The sequence below is a fragment of the Dromiciops gliroides genome, chromosome 2 (assembly GCF_019393635.1).
Source record: "Dromiciops gliroides isolate mDroGli1 chromosome 2, mDroGli1.pri, whole genome shotgun sequence".
Lineage (NCBI taxonomy): Eukaryota > Metazoa > Chordata > Mammalia > Microbiotheria > Microbiotheriidae > Dromiciops > Dromiciops gliroides.
In genome coordinates this window covers 579,745,906-579,763,181 of record NC_057862.1, presented here as the reverse complement: position 1 = coordinate 579,763,181, position 17,276 = coordinate 579,745,906, and the positions used below count along the sequence as shown (strand labels likewise).

Sequence of the window (17,276 nt, the reverse complement as noted above, 5' to 3'; positions counted from 1 at the left end):
ATAAGAGAAAGTGCCAAAAGGTTTTATTTGTTTACATGACAGAAATCTAGTTAAGATCCACATGGATGGATTTTTTTTTCTTTAAAGGGAGTATCTCTCCATCACATACCAGAGTTTAGCTTAGGGTCAGTTTATATTAATGCATTAAACTTAGCTGTGGAGGAGGCAGAAGGCTGGAGGAAAAAAGAATAAAAGAACTTCCGAAATGGTTCTCCCAACATATTCAGCCAAGCAACAGAACATTGCCTTGATAAGGGTTCTTTTGGACAGTTGCCATAACTCCTCATGTTAGATCAGGAGCTCACCCAGTGCCCATTCCCATACCTTTTAAAGCAGAGCATGTAACATTTTACTTGAAGATTGCTTCTATCCCTATTGCTTTGTTATAGCTGTTTTGCAGGTTCAGAATTGAGGCAGTTCTGTGTCACAAGAAATTACTAATCTGAGGTTTGAGAAGGGACAGCTTAGCCTTCCATTATCTCACCAGCAAGCTGTGTACAGGATTATTTTCAAATTTTCTGCTGCTATTACAATGTGCTGTTATAGTGGGCAAGGCAGTGAGAAAGGGAATGTTATTGATACTTGGTTACCAGGACAGATAAGATAAAATGCATCACTGTCCTGGCATCTACACTTGCAGCCAGGGGTGGAAAATTTGATGAAAAGAGTACAGTTGAACAAGAAGTATCATTAAGATATGAGCCTGGATATTTTCTGTCTCTATTTACTGAAGAGCTTCCCTTTTCCCATTGATGGCCACCTGAAAACGTCTGATTGATTGTTCAGCTAAACAAGCTTTCTGATGTGTGTTGACCTAACTGGCTTTATATACCTTGGAACCACTTACCCACCCATGCAATACAACTTTAATTTAGCAGTTATAACTTTCTTCAAAAAGTTGCCATTTTTTCTTCACTTTCTGGTTTTGTTGTTGCTGCTTGTTAGAATGATAGCTCAGACTCTCATTTTACATAGCTATTTTTAGCCTTTTCAGACTTTCTGAGACTGTTCCTATCACTGTGGACATACACCCTAGTGATCTTTTCTGTGTTTGATGGTGTTATTCAGTAATCACTGCTATACTAGGACTTTATTATTAGTAGCAATGCTCTAGATCATCAGAAACTCACTAATAATGGCAAATAGTTCAGATTTGGACCCTAAGGGAAAAAAAAAACACAGTCTTGATTTTTCAAATTATATATATATATATAAATCCCATTTCCTTATTTGCCTTATTTATTAAGAGACTGGTTCTTCCTATTAGATGGGGCTGCACCACCCTATTTTCTCTGAGTCTAGCCTCCCTCCCCTCATCCCCCCCTCCTTTTTCTTCTGTTCCCTGACAAGGCAAGCCTAATGCACATGTGCTAGTTGGATGCTGGAAGGGAGGGTCAGCTTTCCTTTCCCATACATAATCACTGTTTTATAGCTTTCATTCATTCCTGAGGTGTTAATGCAGATCAAATGGGAAACACTCCAGAAAAGAACCCTCCTGGCTACTACAGTGCTTTCCTCTCCAGTCCCAATCGTTAATTCTTATTGTAAGATCTAAAGGTAATTTTGTTTGCTCTCTTAATGCGTTGCAGCTCTCCCAGTGGCCCTAGCATATCCTTTCTCAAATTCCCATCTTGATCAATTGTTTGCAAATAATTAAGCTTTTAAGACATAATGGCATGAGGCTAATGTACACAACAAAGTAAAGGTCTCAAGTCACCGTGTATTGGACTATGGTTCAAATTTGCTTTGATATCCCAAAGTGATTAGGTTGATTGGTGTCTCTGGCAAGTGCAATCAGTATTTCCTTTATAAGCAACTATTAATATATTTTTTAAACTTGTTATTTGGACAAATATACTAGGGAAGAGGAGACAGTGCGTCTTATGGGGAGAGGGAGGGCTATTCACACTACATCCAGGAAAGGAGGATTAGTCATAAAGGTTTGGAGCGAATTTCCCATTTCTGGATAAAATGGCAGTTCTCAGGGCTCACCCTTGATCTCTGTTGTAGTGGGATGTCGGCCATTGCCTGTGGCCCTCGCAGGCCTGACTAGCCCTGTGGGTGGGAATGCAACAGGGCTTTGGATGTTTTAGCAGGAGTCTTGCCTATGGCATGTTGGTTCTTTGTCAGGTCATTTTTCTTTAGGCTATCAAGGAACAACTCCTAAAGTCCACCAAGAGCTTATATAATAAGGATGCACAGGGTTTAAGACATTTCGAACAGATTGAGTTTCAGTCAAAAAGCCTGCTTCATTGTGAATTTTTTGGCTGACTGGGAATTAGCTATGTAAAGTCATGGCTTTCATGAGATTATAGCAATTATAGATTTTTCATGAAATGGAAAGTTTATGCCACACTAAGCCAGTAACTATGAGAAAAAAAAATTAATTGGTTGACCTTAAACATACCATGGTTTAGGAATTGTGCTTTAGTACATGCTAGTAGAGTTTTGTGTGGTCTTTTTTCTTTCTGTCTCCCTATTTTAAAAAAGTAGTACTTAATTTTGTCCAGTCTTATCCATTTGGAGAAAAAAAAAAGCAACCCTGAACAATTGGAAATTGCTTAATGGAGACAGAGTGCTCAATCCTCATAGCTTGAGGCAGCTTAGCAATTATTGCTGCATGAAATTAGACACAGTTTGTTCCAATTACTTAAAATCAGATCACATGAAAAGTGACAGAGGAAAATAAGAAAGGAGTAGAACTTTTTTATGTTATGATATTTAAATTATAAAATCAGAAACTAAGCCACATGAAGAAGCAATAGAAATTTGCACTTGAGATTGTGAGTAGCATGTTAGGGCTCTGTGAATCTTTAATGACTCTGGTCAGTCTAATGATTCAAAGGGGATTTTCTGGACAATGCTTGCATAAATAAAATGTGAATTCCACTGGCTTTATAAGTATGTATATGAACTTGCTGGCAAACAGGCATGCAAAAACACTCCTGAAAACACAGCACAAATAAATTACTGTAACAATTCCCCATTTCCAATGTAACTAAAGATAAATGGCATAAATATTAATTTTTATCCAGTTCTGGTCATAACATTAAGACAGATAATAAGATAGGGCAAAAAAAAAGATATAGTCATCAAGGTAACCTAAAAGAGAACTGACATATTTATTGAGCACACTGAAACTCTTTTACAGTGACTTCCAAAAGAAGTGAAAAACTTTAAGTGAGAAAATGCTATAGGCAGAAAATCATGTGTATGCCATAAGGCTGGTCTTTAAATGATAAATGCTTTATACTGAGGATGTTATAACAGGATGTAACAACTGTATAATTTAAAACTGAGCTTGTGTTCTGGTTGGGCAACAGAGCTATGAATAAAACTGTTGCTAACGTGCAATGCTATGGTGATACTGTGTTAGGCTATCATTTGAAAATATAAGTTATATATTTATATTAAGACATATATATCTCTATGAGATTCTAGGAGAATCACCATGGAAATGCAAGCCATTATATACATTGAGCTGCAATACACTATTTTCCAGTGATAGTAGAAAAGATTTCTTTGGTCTCTGTATTTTGTGGCATGGCTCTATCCAGTGGGAGTTAAAAGTTTTTTTTAATATTCTTATTCTACTATAAAATGTGTTTCCACAAAAGGTAAAAGAAAGGACAGATAGGAAGCTATAGACATGTGATGTGATTTTTAATTTAACCCACTGTATCTATGAGATGTTTAGCTCTTGACTGGCAACATGAATTTGAGTGGAGGTATAATGGCAAAGGCACAGGGCTTGGCACTACATAACTGGGATTCAAAATCTAGCTTTGTCCTTAACCCTCCCCATGTCACCTTGGGTATTTTAACTCATCTCTTGGGACCTCAGCTCCCTCATCTATAAGAGGTTGAAAGAGATTCTAAATTGAGCTAAAATCACCATGTCTCTTCCAGTCTTCTAGGTTATTAATAAGAAAGCACTATAAGATTTGCAATGTGATATGTTTATATATACGCACATATATGTATGTATAATGTATATAAACATACAAGGTTGTGTATATGTATGTATAAATACATACATGGTCTTACTGAGTTTCACAACTACTAGGTTCTAGGTATCATCATTTTACAGATTAAAAAAATGAGGAGAGGCTATATGGTACAGGGGAAAGAATCTGGAATTAGAAGACCTAGGTTCACATCCTCTTCTCTGCTGCTTTCATACTTTGTAAAGGTTTTGTGTGAGGTTATGTTATTCTGGTACTTGATTTTGTTCAGTCTTATCCATTTGGGAAAACAATAACAATGACAGGAACAACAGAGTGCTACCTATAGGACCTTGGGCAAGTCTCAACCCCCTGGGCCTCAGTTTCCCCAACTGTAAAATCTGTATGTGAGGTCCTTTATATCTCTAAATATGTATTATCCAATGAAGTCCAGTGAATATAAGGAATTCTGCCTATATTCACATAGCCAGGAAGTGGCAGAGGCAGGATTTCTACCCATCTTTTAGATTTCACCTCCAGCATGCTCCAGCATGCTCCAGCATGCACTGTGCCTTGCTACCTCAGTGAATTTTGAGTTTTACCAATTCTGTTATCTTCGAAAAGGCTTCATGGATACCTCTTGTTATGGTAGAGCTTTGAAGATATGGCATGGTATAGCATAGATGGGACTATAGATAGAATGCCAGGCTTGGAGTCATGAAGACTCATGTTTCTTAATTTAAATCTAGCTTTGGACACTGTGTGAACCTGGGCAGGTCACTTAGCTCTGTCTGTCTCCGTTTCCTTAGATGAGCTGGAGAAGGAAATGGCAAACCACTCCAGTATCTTTGCCAAGAAAACCCCAAATGGGGTCACACAGAGTCAGATGTGACTGAAAAAAAAAACTGGACCAAAAAAAAAAAAAAGAAAGAAAGAAAAGAAAAACAACTGGACAAAAAACACAATATAGGATAGTTGGCTTGTAGACGTGCTGTGGTCTTTGATATTCTTTCATGATGGTCTTCATTTCTACTTTTCAACAGAGAGTAAATTCTAGTCCATGGCAATATGGGCTGATGAAGATTATGTATTAAATGAATTTGCCATTCACTCTTGTAGACTTAGATGGAACACTAGAATGGAAATGAGGAGTTCAGTCACTTATATAGACATTATACTGGACAAATCTCTTCACCTGATCAGTTTTCTCATCTGTGAAATGGGAGTGACAATACATTCCTTTTACTTCCCTGGAAGGGATACATGGACAGTTAATTAAAATCTCATCTATAAAATACTTGGGGGTTCTTCAAAGAAAAGCACCACATTCTTCAAAAGTAAACCCTTTTTGTCACTATATGTTTATTGATTAAATGCCAAAGGCAAAAATATTTACAATATTTAAGGAAATAATTGTGACATCAACTTTCCTTCTCATAGTTGCCTTCTCTTTTACAATAACCTGACTGTGTGCAACTATAGGATATGCTTACAATTATATCTAGAAGCGTGGAAGTGGTCATTAACATGATTTTTTTAAAATCACATCTCATCAGACATTTAAAGCTATGCTAATTAGCCTTCAGTGGACCAGAATTTGGTTAAGGTGACACAGAGTTAAATTCAATGTTGTGGTTGCCTTAGTTATAATTAATAGAAAACTGGGTTGCTCGTCTGGACATTTTTTTAACCTCTAAAATTCACTGGGATATGATGTTCTTATTGATTTTCATTGAATAGAGGAGGAGATTATATTTTCAGGATCCTCTTTTCACTTTTCAGAATTGGAAGTGATTTCAAGAGATCATCTAGACAAGGGCTCCTTAACCATTTCCATGCTGTAGATCCCTTAGGCAGTCTAGCAGAGCCCACGGAGAACTTATCAGAATAATATTTTAAATGCATAAAATAAAATAAATATGATTACAAAAGAAACCAAATGTATAGAAATACTGTTATGAATATATATGTGTATATGTATGTATGCATATGTGTGTGTGTGTGTGTGTATGTATTTACAGAATGAGTTCACATACTCCAGGTTAAGAAATCCCTCATGTACCAAAGCTCCAAAAGGTGAAATTACTTGTCTGAGGATATATAGTCACCAGCAAGTGACAGGGATTCCACTTGAACCCATGTCTTTTGACTGTTGAAACCCTTTTCATTTCAATCACAGGATTTGTGATTATGATGTGTGTATTCTTAATAAGGGGAAGCTGGATGGGTGGCACAGCGAATAGAACATTGGTCCTAGAGTCAGGAAGACTCATCTTCCAGAGTTTAAATCCAGCCTCGGATATTTACTAGCTGTGTGACCCTGGGCAAAGCACTTAACCCTGTTTACGTCAATTTCCTGATCTGTAAAATCAGCTGGAGAAGGAAATGGCAAACCACTCCAGTATCTGCTGAGAAAACCCCAAATGGAGTCATGAAGAATAGGACACAGCTGAACAGTATGCCGCCCTTTCCATTTCAAATATAGGACTTAGAGTTATGATTTGTGTATTATTAATATGTGTCATTGTGCTGTGGTTTATTTGAGTCACTTATCCTGTGAAAACGTAGATTTAAAGTTAGCTTTTTCTGATTTTGTAACTTGTTTGTTTGGTATTCATTTTTTACTTACACGTAGGTATTTTTTTGAGTTTCATAAAAAGCTTTGCTGTTTATTCTTAGGCAAATCGACAACAGCCTTTTTTTAACCCTATTTTTAGTTCTGTTGAAGATTCCAGTACTTGTTGACATAAAGGATAGGTATTTTAGGTGAAGTGAAATTGTTGGTGATTTTTAAAAGGTAGTTATTTTAATGGACATTAATATGTAACAATGTAGTGCAATGGTAAGAAGTACTGGCCTGGTTGTTAATTAACTTCTGTGGGTCTCAGGTTTTTGTTTTGTTTTTGTTTTTTTTTTTTAATCTGCAAAATGAGGGAGCCAGACGATGATATTTAAGGTTCCTTACACTTTCATAGAGAATTGGGATATTTGTGTGCCAAAATTATTTTGAATTGCTACCATTCTAATACAAATCAAAACAAGACAAACCCTAGATCCTACCTTTATTCATGTGCCTACAGAAAATACTGTACTAAATTTTGGATTGCAACAAATAAACCCGTTAAGGATAAACTCTGTATCAAGGTATTGCAAGTATCCTAAGTAGCTATTTATACACTTCAGTAATCTTTGTAATTGGCTTGTCTTTTACTGCCATTAATTAGATGATGTAGTATTCCATTAATAAGAGTGACACACCTCAGCATTTTCACCTTTAATTACAGACTTCACTAGGCACTTAGGTTATTGACAAAATGGCCTAAATATTGTCTGATACACACATATTTTTCTTGTCTTTCAGCATCCTTACCCTTCTGAAGAACAGAAAAAGCAGCTGGCACAAGACACAGGCCTCACTATACTTCAAGTGAACAATTGGTGAGTAATTTGACGTTTACACATAATCAGTATTAGGACCTCTAGCAACCTGCAGCTAATATTTTGCATTAAGAAGACACACCCAGTCATTGCAGCTTTCCCTGGTGGCTTGTTGATGCAAAGGTGAAAATGGTCTATATTCGTTGACAGAAGGCACTGAGAAATTTGAATACAAGTGGGAAGAGCACGCTGTATTTACACTCATATTTTTTTTTTTTTTTAGTGAGGCAATTGGGGTTAAGTGACTTGCCCAGGGTCACACAGCTAGTAAGTGTTAAGTGTCTGAGGCCGGATTTGAACTCAGGTATTCCTGACTCCAGGGCCGGTGCTCTATCCACTGCGCCACCTAGCTGCCCCTACACTCATTTTTAAAATGGATACATTTTAAAGCAGGAAATATAAAAACTTGTCCAGAAAGTTATTAGGATAACTATTTTCCCCCTCAGAATAATTGGAAATTAAAGAAATATTGAATTCTGTGTTTAGTAGAAAATCTCCAAATTCACCATCTCTGAGGTTAAGCTTACGTTAAGGCATTAACAGAATCTAGATTCTCTGTCAGTCAAGGAAACTTTTCTATGTGACCAAAATATTGAAAGGAAGACATTTTTACTATATCTACTTGAAGAAGTAGATCTTGATCCCCCCTGAGGGATGTGTGGTCTGGTTCCTAAATTATGTTTAAGTTTTAAATTTTTTGAAGGCTAAGATTAAATACTAAGTACCAGCCAATATCATACTGACATTGTATAGCAGTGAGGCAATAAGCCTTTGAAAAAAGTATGATTTATTACCTTTTGTGAGTGTGTAGAAAGCAAAGTTTCATATTGCAATTCAGATAATCTTTTGAAGGATATAGTAATTGAATAACCTGTAAAAATTAGTACAACTAATTAATTGTATTAATTAACATTTTAGATTAGTATTTATGATTGAGAAAACATCTATTTTGAAGTAAAACTCAGAAAAGTCCCAAAGCCCAATGAGGGTAAAGGATGCCATAGAATTCTAGTTTGAAGACAAAAATGTTTTTCCCCCATTCAATAAGTGTCAGAGATTACTATTGCTGAATCACTGATTACATGGCCTAATCCATTTTAGTGAATAAATTTTCTCTAGATGTCCGATGCACCTACATTAACAAACCCTTCTCTGTTCGAGGGACTAGGAGCCTATGGGAGAGATTTCAGATATATTAAACCCCATTACAGAAAATGTAATTTCTGTCAATATAATCCCATGTATTCTTCAATTTAGTACTTTGGAGATAACGAGCTACTTACAATATATTTGCCTTTGGAGGATTAATTTACAAAGTGCCCTATCTGGGAGACACAGACAGACTCACACAAGCATTGCTTGTAAGGGTTATCAATTTCTGTGACCTTACAGCAGCCTTGGGAGATCCTTTTTTTTTTTTTTCATCCCTTTTAGTCAGTGGGTAGGGAAGAGAGCACTGGGTGTAGTATGTAAACGTATTACTAGGCATCATGCTGGTGCTTGTATGTGCTTGTGTGTGTGTGTGTGTGTGTGTGTATGTGTGTGTTTTAAGTTACTATGGCATCTTATTTTTTTAAGCCCTTTTACAGTCACTGATTTTGACTCATCTTTAAAAATGTGTTTGGGGTAGACATGTTTTCTAGGTCAGCATCTACATTTGCATATTCTTCCAATTTAAACTGACTGCTGGGTACTTTTATACCATATAAGAGTCACATGAACTTAAAATGCCCTCTGAGAAAGGCTCCAAGATTAAGGGAAAAGAGAGCATAGTGAAATCCCTCAATGAGAAAGACAGAGTGTACTCTCTCATTCAGGTGATGTGTTGGCACATACCATCATCTCTCCACCTTATGGTTGCTAGCAAACTCAATCTATAAACTTAGCTACCAGTGAAACGGCTCTCTTGTAAGCAGGTTTTCATGGGCAATAATAACCTTATGGGACATTTCCTGTGGATGAAGGAACAGGCTAGGTTCTTAGTAAGTCTAAGAAAGTCGCCAGGGCCATTTTCCTGAGCTCTATGGAAATGCTGCAAGGGGTATTTCATTTTGTTTTTTCTTCATTTCCCAAATCAAGTTCAGAATCAGGAATCTAGAGAAAAAGTGCTTCATTTATTTTTGTTTCTAACACTATCATTAGAAAAGGAAGTTGAGACAAAGGTTCTTATGTGAGTTCCAAAAGTCATAGATTGTTTTTTAAAAAGAGAATTTTGGGGGCGGCTAGGTGGCGTAGTGGATAAAGCACTGGCTCTGGATTCAGGAGTTCCTGAGTTCAAATCAGGCCTCAGACACTTGACACTTACTAGCTGTGTGACCCTGGGCAAGTCACTTAACCCCATTGCCCAGTTAAAAAAATTTTTTTTTAATTAAAAAAAAGAGAATTTTGAAATAAGTTTGAAAGCATTGTAAATTATACTGTTGATTTCACTATCATCTCAACTTTTAAACATGTTACTTTAAGAATGTGAAAAAATAATTTTGGTTTCATGTTGTCAGTATTTCATTGTTACTACTTTCTCTATATAAATATGATATATGTATAAAAGACATATGTTTGACTTGCTTGTATTTCATTGTCCTCAGTTTGACAGTTGTTTCAAATATAATTCTATTGTTTTTCAAATTTTCTCCAAATCACTTGAATTTGCCTAGTAGAACAGGAATGTTTTTACTCATGTTTGGTGAAAAAATGATATTCCACTGTTTGGTTTTGGTTTTAAAAGTTCCATGATCTGAAAATGAGAACATCTAGAAAGGACATTAAGGATACTGAAGATATGACAGAATCTGTAATCATATCACATTCATAGACTAAAAAGGAAAATAACCACTGGAGAGTTTTTGTTTTCCCTTAATGATAGGGGAGAATGTAAAGGGTTTCTGGCATTTGAAAAACTTGGTCATGGATAGAATATTTATCTAAAGAGAACCTAAGTTGCTTATTTCTGGGGAAAAAAACCCCATCATTTTACAGCAGTTAGGTTTTTTTGTTTTGTCAATTTACCATCATGTTATTCAGCAACAACTTTCTAATTTTTTTTTTTTACTTTCCCTCTTAGATTCTTCAAAACTTGTTAACACACATGTGCATTTTTTTTAGTAATGATGATTCATTGTAAATCACTGTTTCAGAGATTAAATAGAATGCTGAAGGGCAGCCTGGGTACAGATCAGTCATAAATTATTGGCAGCAACATAGCATATGGGAATACATATGATGTGCAAGAAAAATATAAATGCATGTCAGATAATTAGCCCAGCATAGAAATCTGGAGTTTCTAATGTAGAAATATGTTAATTTTAGAGCTGAAAAATATATTCTCTTTTAGTCTTTTTTTTTTTTTTAGTTCTACTGTAGGACCTACTATAAAGTTCTTCCAAATATATCTGGCTAAGATGGGTTAAAATTCTGGATCCATATGTTTCCAGCTATATAGATAATCATGGACAATTACTTATCTCCCAGAATCTTTTTTGCCTCTATTAAATGGGGATAATGATAATTACAATACTGGCTTCATAGAGTTGTAGAGAGGAAAGTGCATCATATACCTTAAAGCACTGTTGAAATATGAGCTCTTAGAGCTTAAACTCTTATTTTTCTTCTCTTGGTTGATAGTTGTTCTTAGGCTAAAGAGAATGGGATGTTTAATAAAAAGCAATAAGATATTTTCAACTATAAGAGAAAATCTGGAGTAAAAGTGAAATAATTCTATAAGCTATTGCTTTCTTCTTAGAACACTAGTCAAAGAGCAAAGTAAATGAACCCGAAAAAGGTTCATCGGTAGTTGTTAATGTAAATTGGGGCATTATTTATAGATTGTAAAATTTGCCAAAAAGAAATCTCAGTCCAGGTATAAACTAGTAAATTATATGAGAACTGAGGCAGTTTTCCAGATAACCTCTGACCAAAATATTGTATTTTTATTGAAATTATATAATATTTGATTAAATACTTGACTTTACCTAGTGACTGTAGGCCTGGGTTTGCCAACATTTTGTAAAAATAGATAGCACATATGTGAAGATATCTTTATCTATGTATACACACATGCATATTTATATACATATACATCTCTACATCTCTATCTATACTTCACCTTTTCCCAAACTCCCTCCTTTTTTACAAAATTGGCAGACAGTTCTATTGTACAAGCAGAGAAAAGTTATTAAATATTAAGCTAAAAGTTTGTTTTATTCATTAAGCTATCTTTGTATCATTTTGATTTAAATCAGATGTGATTTTAAGATGATCAAGTAGGGTTCTCAGAGCCCTCAGACCTGTTTAGGTAGAAGGTTAATAGGAAAGAAGAGATGATACTGGATCTCTAGTCCTTCCACATTGACCTTTTAAAATTTAAACCTTGAGTGTAGAACAGTGAAATACATACATACACACACATATGTATATGTGTGTGTGTTTAGGGGCAGCTGGGTGGTGCAGTGGATGCAGTTCTAGGCCTGGCATCAGGAAAACTCATCTTCCCAAGTTCAAATCTAGCCTTAGACACTTACCAGTTGTGTGATCCTGGGAAAGTCACTTCACCATGTTTGCTTCAGTTTCTTCATCAGTAAAATGAGCTAGAGAAAGAGATGGTGAATCACTCTAGTATCTTTGCCAGGAAAAACCCAAATAGGGTCATGAAGAGTCAGAAATGGCTAAAAATGAGTGAATAATAATAATTGCAAGAAAATATGTATATGTATTTATTGTATGTGTATAAATATATACTCATACACATGTATATATCTACATTGTAACAATGTCATGTGCATATGTAACATTGCTATATAGTATACACACACACACACACACACACACAAACATACTTGTACCAAATGTTATAGACAGAAAAAATCAAGGAAGAGAGTAGAAAAAAAAGGAAGAGAGAAGATAAAAGTTGATAAAAAGTTGGGCTCTATGATTGAACACTTCAGCAGGTGAGATACAATCACTTATTAACTCAGCAGAAATCTGGTCCAGAGTTTATTGAACAATCTTGACAGTTGACTTGTTTACTACTTCCCCAGCCAAACCCTCTTGCCATTAAGGAAATGATGTTAAAAGATTATTTCTTTATGCTCTGAGTAGGCAATGTGGGTTTTATGTATAAAAGTCTATCATATATGAATTACAATCTGTGTGTGGAGAGAAAATCACTCTCTATCAATATGTACATACAATTCCACCTAGCAGCTTAACATCTGAGGTGTCATTGGATGGGAACTTCTCCTCTGGCACAGTTCACCGATTTAGTGCTCATACCAGATTTCCTAAGTTCCTTCATTTACTGCTTTCAGAAACTGCAGAGCATTCAGTCATTGCTTCCCATTTATTACCAGTAAAAAGCGTGTTATCTTTAGCAGTTTTATACTGCTGGCAGGTAGAATGGGAGTTTGTTTTAGGAAAATAGAATCCATTTTATTATCGTAAACAGCTCAAACTAGTAAAGGTCAGATTTCTCTTTGAATCATTGCAATAATCTCTGAAATACTTTTATAAGTCATCAGAGATCCAGTAACTATAGGTGCCTGATTAGTTGTAAATGTTAAAACATTCACAAATTATCCCTTCAACTTCTGTGATCCAAAAATCAATCAGGGGTCATGGGGTTCCGCAGAAATGTTCTGCTTTTTCTTCCTGCTATAATTTAATAATACATTTACAGATGCTGTTTAAACATTAAGCATAGATTGTTTTGTCAATAAAGTTAAGCAGACACATGACAGAAAAGCAAGGAAAGGATGTAGAAAAAGTGCACCATGTAAGAAGTACTGTGTAATATGTTTGTTATTCAACAAGAAAATGAAAGTGAGGTCTAGTAAACGTTCCTTATCTGGGAATTATCCAGGGATAGAGCAAGTGCACCAAAAGTCATTTTGTTTAGCAGGTGATCTTAGATTTTGTATTCTTAGGAACTTGTGTAACTTAAATTTGAGTTAGGTTTTGCCAATTGAACAATGCAATAACAGGTGCAGTATTTTGAAAAGAAGAAGAAGAAAACAGAGAGAATAGCCCCAAACACATTTTATTTAATTTTTTTCATGGAGTCTTAGCTAATTGTTATGCCTTTCACCTTGAATGTCAATTGTAATAATAACATTATGTTTACAGTCTCTTGCTCTGTGCTTAGATTACAGCAATCAGTAATGCTCACTAGATAAAATGCTGTCTAGTTACTCATAAAAAAATATTGAAATCAGTCAAAAAATGTTTAGCTTGCATATTGCCTGAGACAGTCCTGGAGAGCTGCCAGAAACCAAGGTATTATTAGAAAAGCTGAGCAAATAGCTCGCAGGGAGAAGAGCTGTGAATTTAGAAACCATCAGGTATTGTCATGTCAGAGAATCTTAGGAGTTCATCATAAGACACTGCTTTTGTCTGCAGATTTTTAAATTTCCAGTAAAACAATCCTCTTTGAAAATGGTTTCATAGCCAGTTAAAGTGTACTAAATTGACTATTTTTACATCACAAGTTTATACAGGGGCTTTTCTCTCCTGTACAGATCACTTCATTAATACTCCTGAAGACCTCAAGACCCCTTATTCAAAGGTGGTGGGTGTTCTTGAACCAAGTATATAGAGAATTACTCTCTTTTTTGTCCCTGGGGCCTTACATTCTAAGTGGAGAGGAAGGGTTTGAGAGATAAGAAACAGATTTTGTTTGCCTACAGTATCATCTAACTACATCTTATCTTCAGCTGAGTTATCTCAGCTGCCTTCTAGAACTTCTAGTGGGGACAGCCCAAGACCATAGACCCCTGAATGTGCAGAAGGAGCTTCTTCGATTATTAGAACACCTTCAGAAATCAGTAGAGCACATTCATAAATCAAGGCTCCCCAAGGTTAGCAGTGGCCCAAAGGAGAGATAGGGTGGAGTTAGATGGGAGACTGATTCATTTAATGTTATGTATATCAAAAGTAAGCATGGTCCCAGTTAAGTCAAGGTGAACGTGAATGTACTATGTGGTATGATACATACTTAGTGTATTGGTCAGCAACTGCTTCTTATAATTAACTACTCATTATATTGGTTATTTAAAACATATCATCACAGTCTTCCTAATTACAAATATCCAAATATCCTAATATACAAATTGCAAATATCCCTTTATTTTCATTCTGCTAGAATTTGACTGCATTTGCTGAAGGAAAAAATTACAAGTATTAGTGAAGGGAGCCATCATATTTCAAGAAAGAAGAGATAAATTAGGGTCCCGGACAGTCAACTTACAGAAACTGACCATTGGCCATTCTAAGGCCTTAATAACAAAATCTTCTTCAAATTGGTGGGCAAATATGTAATTCAAAAACAGCCTAAAGGGAGGAGCTGTGATATCTGTTGAAAAGTACAGTGGATAGGGAACAAAGAGATCTGAGTTCTAGTCTTGACTATACTGTTAACTCTGTGATCAGGTAGGTCACATAAATTGTTTCTGGTTTCTAATCTGTAAAATGAGAAGAAGGCTAAGGTTCTCTCTCAATCCAAATCTTCTGTTTTTATATAATTTGGGAAAGCAAGGGAAATGAGTATAAGGAGGAGGAGAAGTGGTAAATTAAAACATTAGGATGAAATGTGTTTGGTGGTGGCTGACATTCATAATAGTGAACATGTATATGGTACTTTAAGGTTTGCAAAGCATTTTACAGAAATTTCATTTTACCCTCATAACATTTCTGAGAGTCAAGTGCTATTATTAGCTTCATTTTACAGAAGAAGAAACTTAGGTAAACAAAGGTTAAATTCTTTACCCATGATGGTGCCTACAGGCAGTAAATGTCTGAAGCTGGATTTGAACTTGGGTCTCCCTGACTCAGATTCAAGGACTCTACTACCCAGCTGCTTCTGGTGACTGAACCTAATCTAGGTTGCCCAGAAGTAAAACAATCACCTCCTTGGATGCTAAAAAGTCAACAGGAAAATCAATTTTAAAAATACTTTTCTACATTTCAAATAAGCAAATCCTTGACTGTTGAACATATGCTATATGAAATTAAATATCACAGGACATGAAAAAACATGTTATATCATTTTAAACTTGCTAATAAACATAAATCAGTTGCTCTTTTAGCAGTTTGCTATATGTCTCTGTGAGAAGAGCATGACAGATAATGGGCTTGGTATTTCCAAAGTTATTGTGTAGCAAAATTTGTTTTTTCCTCAGGCATTCAATCTTTTTCTACAGTAATTTTGTACCTGACAAACTTTTTTCATCAATGCATTAATAATCTATAACTAATGGGTTGTCAGGTGTCAGATAAGATGAAAAGACTATTTAAATGTTATACATTTGCTCCTTTGCATAAGTTTTATGGGTCAGAAAAATAACTTTTTGAGTTTTATTTTTAAAAAATTGGCTCAACTCCAAGTTGAAGGAAGGGCTCGATGACGTTACACAAGTTCTACATGTAGGAGCATATTCTAGGCTCACACCATGGGAATCAAAGGGACAAACAGCTTACTTGTCTATTGTAAACAGATTTCAGTACTAAAATGTTACTATTTTTCTTTTGAAAAGAAAATTGTCTTAGGGGAAACAGCCCTACCAGAAAGGGGAATTCACTGTTTCCTAGCAAGTCAGGTTTAGGTCTATTCTTGTCAAATCTGTCTGAAGTATGTTTACATATAGTTTGCCTTTCTGGTATTTTCTGCTTGCACAGACCTGATCTCCACCTATTTTGTGTCAACAGTTGCTGCGGCTGGTGTATAGTGATTAACCATTGAGAACTGAAGCACCAACAAGCTGAAAACCATGCCCTCAGAGACCCTCTCTCTCACTTCCATCATAAACTTGCTTCAGGCTGCGCCTACATAAAACAAACTGCATTTTTGAGTGGTTAAAAAGTCAGACTGAAATATTAAAAATGGGGCAAATGTTGCCTCCTTGTTGGATAAAACAATTTTCTCTTCTCAAAAATGAAATGGAGCCAGAGGCATAAGGGAAGGAAGTGTCTGTGAGGGCCAGGGCCATGCTGGCTATAGCCCAGGATGCTCCAGTTTAAAGGAGCTTTGGTTTTCTGGAGCAATTTAGGATTTTTTTTATAGAGGGTGGAATGAGACCATCTTTTTAAAACAGCAGTACCATAGCTTTAAAATGAGGCATTCTGAAACAATGCCATACAAACAGAGCAATATCTCAGCCCAGCGTTAAGCACAACACCTGAGATCTTATCATGTCAAATATTATTTCTATCTTTTGAGTGTTGTGTGCATATTAGTATGACCAGAAGTTTGACCAGTCTTTTAAATCCATTGTATGCTTAATAATTTTTTTTTTAAACCGAAGTAATAAGAAAGAAAACAAAACCCTTTCTTTCTTGATTCATCCTATTAATAGCCAGGTTTTGTTTTTCTTCTATAATCTCTTCTTAACTAAAGGTTTACTAAGGGACCAACAATCTAAAAATGAGATTCTATGAATGAGGAAAAGGACAACTGTTTACTTTCCTAAGACATGTTAATTCTTTTGCTTCAGGGTATATAAGAAATTATTGACCCTGGAGACGAAATTTAATTCTAATAGCCCTAGAGTGATTTTAATGTCTTTTCAAAAGTGGAATTAGGTTTAATGTTGATTTTTAAAAATCAGTAGACTCTAAAAATAGTATTCCTTGAGAATTAAAATTATAAACATTGAATGAAAAATTTGAAATCTCCCTTCAAAGGAAAAAAATTGCTTATATTCAAATACGTTCTATTCAAGAACATTGATTCAAATCTAGAATAGACTATTGAGCTGTAGTTGGTTGTTATTGGGTAGCTGTTTATTAGTCCCTAGGAAATGGGCTCCTAGACAGACTACAATTTCTACTTCCCCAACATCACATCCGTTCAATCCATTTCTTGGGTCATTGTTGACACATCAAGTTATAACAACAAAAGTTAAGTTT

At 35.5% G+C, this 17,276-nt stretch overlaps 1 protein-coding gene across 5 annotated transcripts in view; it reads left to right on the top strand.

The window, feature by feature from the left end:
• The window catches only part of MEIS1 (Meis homeobox 1), a 162,487-nt gene that overhangs the window by 123,853 nt on the left and 21,358 nt on the right, over positions 1–17,276 (top strand). For all 5 annotated transcript variants that reach the window (XM_043988749.1, XM_043988750.1, XM_043988746.1 and 2 more), the window contains one exon: positions 7,306–7,382. In XM_043988749.1, coding sequence (XP_043844684.1) covers positions 7,306–7,382 — 77 coding nt within the window. The remainder of the gene's footprint in view (positions 1–7,305; positions 7,383–17,276) is intronic.